General features: G+C 46.2%; 1 protein-coding gene across 2 annotated transcripts in view; it reads right to left on the minus strand.

The window, feature by feature from the left end:
• Nucleotides 1-12418, minus strand: part of LOC103056241 (solute carrier family 12 member 9-like) — a 104516-nt gene that overhangs the window by 39347 nt on the left and 52751 nt on the right. For both annotated transcript variants that reach the window (XR_015794348.1, XM_088131882.1), the window contains one exon: nucleotides 1185-1377. Coding sequence is in view for 1 of the 2 variants with exons in the window: in XM_088131882.1 (XP_087988008.1) it covers nucleotides 1185-1377 (193 nt within the window). In the remaining variant the exon portion in view is untranslated. The remainder of the gene's footprint in view (nucleotides 1-1184; nucleotides 1378-12418) is intronic.

A 12418-nucleotide genomic window follows, 5' to 3' on the forward strand; every position in this document is an offset into this window, starting at 1 on the left:
GCCATAACGCCCCTTGGCTTCTCCCTTTGCCTCTGCTGACTTCTGATTAAACTCTGGGTGTCAGAAGCCTTTTATGGTTGCTTGACACAGGCAAAGGTGCTCTTTGATGCTCAGCAACAGTTCAGCAAAATGCACTGACCTGTGCTGGGAAGCCGAAAACATTTTCCCATCTGAGATCAGGAAATAGTGCAGAATAAGGGCCCCTTTAGGTATAAATTTATTGACAGTAGCCAACTCTTTAAAGCAGTGTTTCTCACACTTGGCAACTTTAAGACCTCTGGACTTCAACTCCCAGAATTGAAGCCAGCAACGCTGGCTGGGGAATTCTGGGAGTTGAAGTCCAGAGGTCTTAAAGTTGCCAAGTTTGAGAAACACTGCTTTAAACCATACCTGGTAAATTCTGGTAACTGATATTGGTTATTAGTGTAGCTGGGCTACAATGAATGTAAAATGCTCATATAGTTCAATCCCCCTGAACTACTTTTGCCCCAGACCAGCCGATCACTTAGGGGCCCTCTCTGGAGGCTCTTCCAAGAAAGTCTAAAGTGGCTGCCTTCTCCCAACACCCTTAACCCAATTAACGTATTTTTCTGGGCTTGCCCCATACGTTCAACCATAAACCAATGAAACGGGCCAGGTTTCGCACATAGCGAGTGAAACCACAAAGAAACTCCCCCAAACCTAACCAGGACTCTAACCAAGCTTCATAGGTTTTGTAAATGTAGCTGCTAGGTCTTTAAAGGAGACAAGTAAGTGTGGGGTTGGAGCCAGAAGTCCAACCTTGACTTCTCTAGGGCACAGGACACTTTGGCCAAGTTTATGGGAGAGTTATTGCTTAGAGCGATCAGGGGAACAGTAGAGAGCAACCAACAGACAGAGGTAGACTGCCCATCTTCACAAAAGAGTCAAGTCTCTTCCCCCTCTGCATTGACAGTGAGAAAACAGATCAAAGTTTGCCTGTAGAAATGTCTCATTTGAAAAAAAGGCGCTTGCTGGAATTCTTAGACTCTAAACTGAACCTTCCTTTTCATATATAATCAACATTCTCGGATTCTTCTTCCCGAGCTTAAGAGCGTCTGCTCTAGACTGCAGAGAGAAGTCTGTCATTGCGGCCTCCTAGACGGAGAAAGATCACCTCCTTGCTCCCCAGACCTTCTTGCTGGTCCCAGTGTGGTTGTCCTTACCTGGTGGAAGATGAGAGCTTGGCTGATGTAGCCCCAGCTGCTGCTGGGGGACAGGTAATGGAGGGCCACAAGCAGGACGACCATGAAGGCCACACTGGCTGAGGCATAGATAGGGCTGATGAGGAACACCATGACGACACAGCCGGCAATGCCCAGCACACATGTGTGCCACGTGAAATACTTGAAGGTGGGCCTGTGGAAGGAGAACAGGTAACAGGTTAGGACACCCGGACTCTCTTTGGGGGGGGATGCTCTGCTTTGCCATGCAATGCCAAGGCGCAGAAATACAGTTCCCAAGACCAAGGAGGAACAGATGGGAGTTGCAATTCCACATAAAAGCTACATTCACACAACATGTTTCATCTGTCTGCTGAATGCACCCCTGTTCAGTCCAGCTTGAGGGGACGGATATGCACAAGAACCTAACGGAAGTTAAAACTAAGCAAGCTTAGCATGATCTGCCCAGATAAATTCTAGGCATTTAATGGACTTGGCTAAGCATGTTGTACAAATGCAGCCAGGTAGGAGGGCACAGGCTTAAAACTTGGTGATTTTACGAAGACACGGGGCTCCCCCACTCTCCACCCCATACACATTGTGGATGCTCCACTGGGCACATCACTAACAATGAAAGTCTGTTTGGGGTGGAATACCAAGTGGGGTTATAGGAAATAATAGTCTTTATTTAGGCTTTACCCTGCCCTGTCCCAGGAGACTTGCAGTTGGTTAACAACGTTTCAAGACAATGAATACATAATACATAACTTTTTCCCAGCGGAACTATTAAGGGCGTGCAATGCACTCATCTCTAACCACAAAATGCTTGCGCTGAAAAGAGATTCTAGAACTGCTTTCCCCAGGCTATTCTACGCATCCAAAATGTATGCACGGCCCTTGTGCAGATATATATGATTTTCTGCAGAAAAGATCTTCTGCATACAAATTTTATGATGCACTTCCCTTCCCCTTTCCCGCCAAATACATATAGCTGTGGAGCGCCCAGCATTTTCCACTGGGAATATAGCAGAAGTTCATCAGATGCTGTGAAGCTCAGGATGAAGATGCAGTGGCAGGAAATGCAGCACCTGTTGAATTTCTGCCTGAGGCACAGATCTTTGCAGCAGAGAGCTTCTATCAAGCCATGGGAAAAACAAAAAGGTGCAGTTGGCCAATTAGAGGAAAATGTGGTCTGGTATCAGAGGATTAAAGACAGAATCCAAGGTGATCTTCAAGACATATTCCTATTAAAAAGAGATCTATGAAACCAGGCTACTCTTGAAAAAATCAAACATTCATGGACTCTACCAGAAGTACAGGTAGTCCTCGCTTAACAACCACAACAGGAAATGGTGATCACATGATCCTGGGACACTGCAACTGTCGTAGGTGCGAGCTGGTTGCCAAGCACCTGGATCATGATTACATGACCATGGGGGTGCTGTGACGGTTGTAAGTGCAAGGATCGGTTGTAAGTCTCTTTGTTCAGTATCGTTATAACTTTGAATGGTCACTAAACAAATGGTTGTTAAGTGAGGACTACCTGTATTTAATTTCAGGAAAGGGGCAGAGCCAACAGGAACACATTCCTTTAACAGTTGTGTCAGAGAAGAAATTCAGCCCGTGAAACCTTTCTGCCACTGCTGAATTGTGTAACAAACGTCTATGAAAATGCAAAGAAGAAAGGGGGGAACCTGCCTTTCAGATTCTCAAATATCAGCATACCCAATGGTTGGATGGCCTTAGATTCAGAAGCAAAGCAGAGCAAAAGTGAACTCTGAAAGCTGAGGAAGATAAAAAGACAGGATTTGGACCCCACTGTTTATTTAAGACCGAGGGGAATCTTAACTAATAGCTTAAGGAGATATCTACTGTATAGTTCAGTGTTTCTCAACCTGGGCAGCTTGAAGATGTGTGGACTTCAACTCCCAGAATTCCCCAGCCAGCAAGGCTGGCTGGGGAATTCTGGGAGTTGAAGTCCACACATCTTCAAGCTGCCCAGGTTGAGAAACACTGTTATAGATATACACATACATCAAACACACACACAGACTTCTTAAAAACAGCAAGCCCATCCTGTTCTGAAGAATTAATACCTTATTAAGCAAAATGCCCATAAAGAACCCCAACCCGATACGATAAAGCGGTACGAAAGAGAAAACTCTACCAACGAAATGCCCATTTTAATCACGCCCCTCCTCTGCTATCATTCCCCAGACTGCGAGGTCGAAGCATGCATCGTTTGCGTACGGGCGCTGAAAACGCTTGGCCTCGCCTAGAAGTGCATGTTCAGAACGATGAATAATCAGCAGTTCAAAAGGCAGGATGGGAGGGAAGCGGGTTCAAATGCCCGCTCAGCCATCATGCTCAATAGGGATTTTATCGATATAGGCTGGCGGAGGAAGAAAAGGACCAAACGTACAGGAAAAACCCAGCCCTACTGAGAAATGTCGGCAGAGACATCCATTTTAATGGGTCCTTTCTTTCATCCCGACCCTGCCCTGCAAAGTTGCTTATTTATCTAACCACTGGAACCCGGAGCCTCGATTATCCTTCCATAATCCCACATCCCCAGGAGGACGGCTGGCATCGCTCGTGCTGACCGGGTCCGGCAAAGAAAGTGTTTGATAGTTTTTAATTCCAATTCTGGTTTTTAATTTCCAATTGCAGGGGAGGAGGGGGGAAACGAGCTGAAAAGGGCCATCAATCCTGCACCGAGGGGGCAGCCTATCTTCAGGCAGTGCCCACTCAGAGACCTTTCTGCGACTTAATTAAATTGTTCTCATCTAACCCGCTGTCTTATCTCTATTGCTACGGAAGATTTAAAAAAGAGGCTGAAATGTTCCTTGCTCCCTCCCTCCCGTCGCCAGCTTCTCAGAGCAGAGTCCACCGAACAACAAGCAGCAGGGAGGGCACCTTGGGTTTCTACGACCCCCCTTGGAGGGGAGAAGAGACATAGCAGAAACGCAAATTGTGGTTAAGCGTGTAATCAATACGTATAAACCACGGCGCTCTCGTGGGACCGAGGGCGAGGCTTGAGTTTTCATGTACACAGAGATGAACTCCTTGGCAAGGGGAGGAGACCCCCGTAACTGCCAAGCTGTTTTTTCAGATTGGAGGGGATCCCCCATAGGACTTCGACGACAGCTGGGCGATGCCGTGAAGATGCTGTCAGTTAGAGGTGGGGGGGGGGACAATTGGAAAGGCATATGAAGGAACGCCAGGTCCTGCACCAACATGCAGCGTTTGCAAGACATCAGGAGTTTGGTCGAGAGCGGAAGCCACAATGGGAAGCTAGCACTTGGAAGGAGAAAGAGCCATTAGCAGGAAAGAAACATCTGGTTGAGCATCTGCAAGAGTCAAGATGGTGGGGGCAACCCTGAGATTGAAGCCTTGGCCCTTTTTTATGTGCAGCTGCAGCCACCATCTTGACTTTTCTGACCCCTCTGCGCATGGCCTACACCTGGACCCAAGGTGTGCCTTTCCAGTGGACAGAACTGAAATCTCAACTCTGTCCAAGGCAGACACCCCCATGAAGGTGCTGCCTTTTCAAATTTCCTTCCACGCCCCGAATGTAGGATTTGGTAGGACTATGAGTTCAAATCCAAACTGTAGAAGAGGGAGAGGAATTGGAAAGTGGCTTAGTCTGTGGAAAACAGCCTGGAAATAAGCTTGTGTGCAAGTTCCACCAGAGTTTTTAAGCTTAAAAAGAAAAAAGTAACCCACGTTACGCCATTTTCTTAGTATCTTCAAGGGGGAAATGGTTAAAAAAAAAAAAAGGGATTTTACTGTCTTGAGCTGTGGGAGCAGGATATAGTTGCTTGGTACAAGAAAATGAACTCTGTCCATGCTCAGGAAAGTCCTGGTTTTCTGTTTCTCTCTTTTTTGAAGGAAGGCTGTGGCGACAGGCAGAGAGCTGAGATCTTCAGTGGGTCTAATGGGTGGAGAGATGAATTTAAGCGGGTGGAGAGATGAATTTACAAGCCCGAAGCTGCCTGCAAGAGGTTTTTCCCCTCCCTCTTCCTTAACCCGCCTTAAAGATTCAGCCTTAAGGAGCTGCCCTTCAAGTGTTCTGTTTGCTTGGCACTGTGGGGGAAAAGCTTCGTTTTTTAAGTTCCCCACTTTCATAGAACTAACCGGTGTTGAAAAGAACAACCACCGTGATTCTGAGCCCCACCGCTCTTCCAATAAGCATGGCAAAAGAGAAGGAAAGACCGAGATGCAATGACGTAATTAATATAATATAATATAATATAATATAATATAATATAATATAATATAATATAATATAATATAATATAATATAATATAAATCACCCAATGGGAAGATGGCAACCTCTTAGAGCAGTGTTTCTCAAGCTTGGCAGCTTGAAGATGTGTGGACTTGAACTCCCAGAATTACCCAGCCAGCCATGCTGGCTGGGGAATTCTGGGAGTTGAAGTCCACACATCTTCAAGCTGTCAAGCTTGAGAAACACTGTGTTAGAGGGTAGTAAATGCCTAACTGGAATGAATGTTACACCAGCATGATGGGAGGGATCAACAACTGCCAGCTGGTTAATCCAGGGCTGGCAAGTCTGCACGAGACCGAAGCAGACACCTCCACTGGATCTCAGAGGAAAAGCAAATGGTTGGATCAAATGTTGAGAGCTGGGACGGAGCAGAAAGAGTGCAGAAATCCTCTGACCCTGAAACCCAATCTTCTTTTTTCTTGTCTTGGCTTTGTCAGTTTTGGGGTGTCCACACCGTACCCCCAACCTTGTTAAATGGATTATTTGCTGATGGAGTCGGCTGGTAGCCAACATGGAGAAGATGCTTCCTGATGGATCAGATGGCCAGAACACCTACCCTCTTCCTTCAGGTTCATCAGAGGAGCTGGTGGCTCAGCTGGGACCAACAGCATGCCAAGTGGGTGCTCCACTGCAGCCTGTTCCTGCATCAGCAGTTCAGCAAATCCGTTCTCCCCTAATGCAGAGCAGAAGGAATTTCTTCCAAGCACTGAGTTCAGAAGTTGCAGGTGGCTGGACTTTCTGGGGGCCCACCAACCCATTGGGGGGTCTTTGCTGAAATGCAAACAAAGCCTCAGCTGGGCAACTATCACCCTGGAAGTCTGACTCAATAGCTGGCCAGCCCATCTATTCTGTGGTTTCTTCTACATCCTTCTAGATATCCTGGGTTCACATAATACATTCATCTCTGCTTTCACTGTGGTTAGTGTTACAAGCTGTAGTGGTCTGATTCACACAGCCCACCACGCCCAAACCCAACAAACTACATGATGGCTTTCTTTGATGTGTGAGTCTGTGCAAAGCGAGGTGAAAGTAGAGGCATCTTTGTGTTGAGAGCTTGATGGCTGGTATAAAGAGTAAGGAAGATCATGCAGCCCTTGGGGTTCTCTGAGCTTGGTTGTTTTCTTGCAAACATTTCATTACATGGCTAGGTAACATATTCAGTGCTAGAATGAAGTGGGGTTTGCTCTCTGTTTATATACAGTGACTTGCCCTGCCTGTGTTGGTGGGGGTGGGGGTTTGGTTTTGTTGTATTTTTCCCTCTGGTAGTTCCTTAATTAGGGTATTGTTTACCCTGATCCATATTACCCATACTGATTGTAAGGCTGGTGATAATCTTGGTGTTAATCTCTGCTTATCTGGGTGATGATTGCTGGTGAGGATGTTCTGGTCTTTTGTTTCCCTTTCTATTGTCTCTTTTGAATGGTGTGTAAACGTGGTTTATCTCTACGTGTCTGTTGATGGCTGCCTCATCTGAATACCTAGCTTCCAGGAATTCCCTTGTATTTTTGGATTTAGCTTGGTCTAAGATGCTGACAGTTTCCCAGTTGAAACTATGGTTATGTCTGTCCATGTGTTGTGAAATTAAGGAGTTTCCATCCTGTCTTCCGACTGTTCCTTGGTGTTCATGGATGTGCTCTGCCAGCCTTCTGGCCGTCTGCCCTACATGGTGGCTGTTACAGTCCTTACATTGTATGTTGTAGATGGCTCCTGTTTTTTCTTCTTGGGCTACTGGGTCTTTTGGTTTGCTTAAGATGTTTTGGAGGGCTTTGGCTGGTTTGTGTGCTACGGAGATGCCATGTGGTTGTAGTAGTCTGTGGGCAGTTTCTGAGATGTCTATGATGTATGGGCAGTGTGATCCTTTTCATAGCTTGTGTTGGTTGTGTTGTAGTAGGTTGAGTGGCCAGGCACTTTTCGATAAAGATGTGTGGATATCCGTTTTGCTGGAAGATGTTGTATCGGTGGTTTGTTTCCTTTTTCTGCTGTTCTGGGTTGCTGCAGTGCGTTTGTACTCGTTTGAATAATGTTCTTACCCAGCTCCTCTTGTGGGAGGCTGGGTTGTTACTTTGGTCATGGAGTACTTGATTAGTGTGGGTTGTCTTCTGATAAACTTGGGTTTCTAATTTGCTGCTGTTTCCTCTGGTGATGAGGATATCCAGGACGGGTAGCGTGTTGCTGTTTTCCTCCTCTCTGGTGAATTTTATTCCTTTGAAGATGTTGTTGATGGTTTCATGTGTCTTCTCTAGTTGTTCCTTTTTTATTATAACAAAGTTGTCATCTACATGCCAGATCTACTATAGCGTGGAAGTGCTATAGTTTCTAGACACTGCATTACAATCTCTGCTATGAATCCTGAGAGTGGTGATCCCTTGGGTGAGCCTCTGATTTGTTGGTATATTTGTCCATCAAACTGAAAGTAGGTGGTGAGGCAGAGGTTGATGAGGTCCACGATTCTGGGTATTTCGATCTGGGTGTATTTGGTTAGGTCGGGTGTGTTGTGTAGTACTGCTGATATGGATTCTTTCACTAGTTCTGGGTTTATGGGCGTAAAGAGTGCTATGACATCGAACGAGACCATGATTTCATCTTCATCTATGTGTACATCTTTGATTTTCTGGAGGCACTGTACTGAGGAGTTGATGGAATATTCGCTCTTCTCTGTGAGATGTCCAAGCTTTTTTGTCAGTTCTTTTGCTATGTTATATGTTGGAGTCCCTGATACAAAAGATACAATTGGTCGAAGAGGTATGTCAGGATTGTGTATTTTTGGTCGTCCATAGAAATGTGGGAGGATGGGTCCACTGCTTTTCATCTGCCACTGTTATTTTGTGATCTATCTCCATGAAGATGGTCTGTAAGGAAGATCATCTTCATGGAGATAGGCGAGATCCATTACCAAAGCAATGAGGGGACAAACATATCTTAAGTCCAAAACGAGCAGAAAATATATGGAAGCAGCTCAAACGCCTCCATCATTCACATGAGTATAAGAAGGGGGAGGAGGTCCAGCCCAATCAGACATGCACATTGCTGTTATAAGAGCCCATTTCAATAAAAGGAGCATTACCCCTCCTGTGGTCTGGTCTACCAGGTGGGTAGCCTGGTGGGGTTGATACTACCCATTTGGTGTCTCCATCATGGAGGCTCTGGCTCTGGAGAATTGCCCAGAATTTTCTCCTCTGGAGTAGGCAGTGCCCACTCACATCCCTTTTAAGATAACATGTCTTTCAAGGTGAACATGGCTCCTGGTGACCTAATGGACCCATTTGGGCAATTTTCCCAGCAACCATATGTTGCCTCTGTCTCCAGCCTTGGATCCTCTGGAGGTCTCCCATCCAAGCTTTAACCAGATCCAACCTTGCTTAGGTTCCAGCCCGGACAACATTGGCAAGGTGGTGCCAGCTGCTAAAACCACATCCGAGCATCTCTCATGGTCCAGGGAGAAAATGGTGTTGGATGCGGAATTCCGTTTTTGAAAAAGCAGATCTAGCCTGGGTTGCTGCAAAGCCTGTAAAGGTGGGCGTGAATGCTTGCACATGTGTCAGAACTGAACGCGATGATTTCCCAGGTGGAGCCAAAGACTCCGAGGCCTTGCACGCCTAACTACACCGCCATGACTAGCAAAACTACAAGAAGATTACATGATAAGCTGTGCTCACAAATGACTTATACAGAATTATGCAAATGCACACGTTATGCAAATGGAGCGAGGCCTCTCTTTTGCTGGCACAGAATTTGGATTGCCCAGGTAGGGGTTTTTTCTTTTTTCCCAACTAGCACAAATCCATCAATCCTTAAACACTGGATTTAAGCTATGAAAGCAAGAGTGCCCTGAAGTGATACCATCTTCTCCTCTCCTTTCTCCCCATTTCAAGCACCAAAAGATAGTTCTAAGCAATCCTTTTCTCTCACAGTCACACAGGCCTGAAAACTGGCTAATTATCAATTAGCAGCTACTTAGAAATCAGCACTTTGAGAATTCTGTTTGGGAGCCCAGAGAGGAACTGGGGATGACGGTACTCAACCGTTCTTTCTCCTCTGCTATTGAGAATGTTTTCACATCCATCTGAAAAGCACGTCTTGCAAATGTAGATTCCCGCCACCCCCACCCCCCACGGCCAGACCACATTTAGATCTGTTAAAAGAACAATCTTTCTGCCACTTGCAATTTTCTTGCTGTTGCAAGTCTGCTCAGCTCTTGGGAATCACTAGCACAAGCTAACACTGCAAGGGTTGGGTGTGGGTACATCTCCCAAGCAGATTGCAGGAGCAAAAAAAACACGACGTGGGGACAAGAGAAACCTTTCTGTGTGCCAGCCACCTCTTTTAAAAAAAAAGGGCATGAGACGTACCCCATGTAACTTCAGAAGCAGGGCCACAAAAATGATCTGCGCGTGAAACGGTCCATGCTCCTCCCTTGTATTAGTCCAATTTTTTCTTTTCAAATTGCACAGCAGTTCCTTTGTTCCCAGATGCTTCTTGGTGGGATGTGAGTGTATGTGCGCTTGTGAGTTACACACATTAGCTGGTCCTAACTAATTTCATAAAGAGTCAGTTTCAGTATATTACTAACAATAAAAAAAAATAAATCTTGTTGTTTTCCTGCTTGTATATAAGAAGTTTCTCTGGCAGCATTTCACAACTAAAACACAGCATCACAACTCTGAAACTTGCATACGTAGGATATAAAAGGCATGATTATCATAAAGAGCTATTATAAAAATAGTCAGGGGAGGAAAAACTGGATTATTGAGGGAAAAATACCCAGGCAGAGAAGTTGAAGTCATTGTCGTGTGTTCCATGAGTGAAGCAGTCATCACACAACAAAATATAACACCTTGATTTGGTTCAGTCTCCAGCCTGCAGTGGTTTAGGGCAGGGTTTCTCAACCTTGGCAACTTTAAGACGGGTGGACTTCAATTCCCAGAATTCCCCAGCCAGCCTTGCTGGCTGGGGAATTCTGGGAGTTGAAGTCCACCCGTCTTAAAGTTGCCAAGGTTGAGGAACCCTGGTTTAGGGTATTGGTCTAGGAGTGGGGAGACCCAGATTTCAGTCCGCCCTCACCCACAGCTCCCTCTGTCAGCCCAACCTACCTCACAGGGTTGTTTTTGTGGGGGAAAAGGGAGCACTAATATGCTGCCTTGAGCCCTGGAATGGAAGGTGGGACACAGATTCAACAAACAAGCAAACACATAATTTCTTCTCTAAGTTTTGCTTTGTGGACCCTCAGATCTAAGCTCTGATAAGTTTTCAAGCAATCTTAGATTTTTCCATCTCTCATTTTCAAATGCAGGTTGCTTTCATTTAGAAAGAGATAGACCAGTTGTTTGCCAATCTATTGTGGACTCAGAGCCCCCATTTTGTAGTTTCTTTATATCAGGGTGCAAGGAATGCAGCTAGGGTCCGTACATAGCTTACCTGTACCCCTTCTGCAGGTCGTAGAGTGCCACATTTTGGAATGGGGCCAAAATATTTTATCCTTATGTCTATGGGGGGGGGGAATGATGGAAGGAGGTTAATGAGCAAACCAGGTGACTCCCAGAGGCTTCGTAAGGCTTAACGCACCACCAATCCACCTTGGAAACCCCCCTTTCCCTGAACCCCCCCCACCTCTGCCCACTTTTGCAACACAGTCCTTACACACTGTGGTGGAGAAAATACATATAATAATCCAAAATGAAGGATGCACCCCCTTTCTCCCTGCTTTTAGATGTGGTCAGGGTCAAAGCTAGTTCATCACTTTGCCTGTTCCTGTGAGACCCAAACTGACCTTCCCTGCCTCCAGACAAAGCCCTCGGTAATCCCATCTAGGCCAAAGAGTGGAAGCCTTGCTTACATTACAGTACAGCTCAAAGACAACCCCAATCAGAGAATGATGAAATAGTAATAAGGCAAAAATTGCAACATCCCGTCCTTAATCAGGTATCAGGTAGTGAATAAATGTTCCGTCTCCTTAACAATGGGTTTCTGCTGCTCTGTTGCTGCTCCCGAGGCTTTACTTAACAACAGCACTAACGCCAGGCACAAACAGCCACTTAGTTCCCCCAAATGGTCCCACAAATCAGATCCTTACGGCTTCCCGCCCTGTAGTCCTCAAGGCCTCTAAAACTCTTTGCTTCTCCATTCTTCCTTGCAAAGCTGAGACCCTCGTTGGATAAGGGTTGGCTATTTCTCCTGCTTTCTTCTGAGTTTCCCAGGACACACACCATGCAAAGCATGGGTGAAGCCGGTCTAGGAAAGCAGAACAGCTGCTTTCCTAGGCCAGCCCAATTTCTCTCATTCTGAAGGCCTTGCAGGGCCCAGACAGGTCCTTACTCATAAGTACTGTATTGTGTCCATCAAGAATATAGGTTAAGGCAGGGCTGTGACTATTCCTTTAAAAAGTCAGGCCGGGCAGTAACAAGAAGTGGCTAGGCAGAAAAGCAAGAGGGATGGCTTCTTTCGATCCAGCAAGTCCCCAATGACAGGATTACCCCAATCTGAAGATGACGGGCCCTGCAGCTGTCCCAGGGCCAATCACGGTGACAAACAGGGAGCCGTTCATGGGACAAGACTCCATTATGTTTCCTTCCAAGATGTGACTGGAGGCTTCTGAGAGCTCCTGGGGGATCATCTTTAAGCCAGAGGTTTGCTTTTCAACAGCTGTCTAGGCCCCGCCTTAGGAAAACCAGACAAGCCGCTGTCCTTGGTGCTGAAGATGGCCCTCTGTGCTGGGGCGGACCTCAAAGTTCTGCCTTGAATGAGACAGCAGGATGACAACCTCACTGTGCTGTGTCCGGGTTACAAGCCATGTGTTCAATGGGCAGGGAAAGAAAATGGTTTAAACTGCACAGCAATTTAAATTGAGCAATGTTGGGACAGTAGAAGCTGCACGATGACGAATCGCACACTTCCTAAAAACGATGGCCTCGCTTTGGTTGGAGACTCCGTAGCGACGGCTTCATCGGC

This window comes from Python bivittatus, unplaced genomic scaffold, assembly GCF_059951505.1.
Source record: "Python bivittatus isolate LINGU-HERP-01145 unplaced genomic scaffold, Pbiv_v1 ctg000980_np1212, whole genome shotgun sequence".
Lineage (NCBI taxonomy): Eukaryota > Metazoa > Chordata > Lepidosauria > Squamata > Pythonidae > Python > Python bivittatus.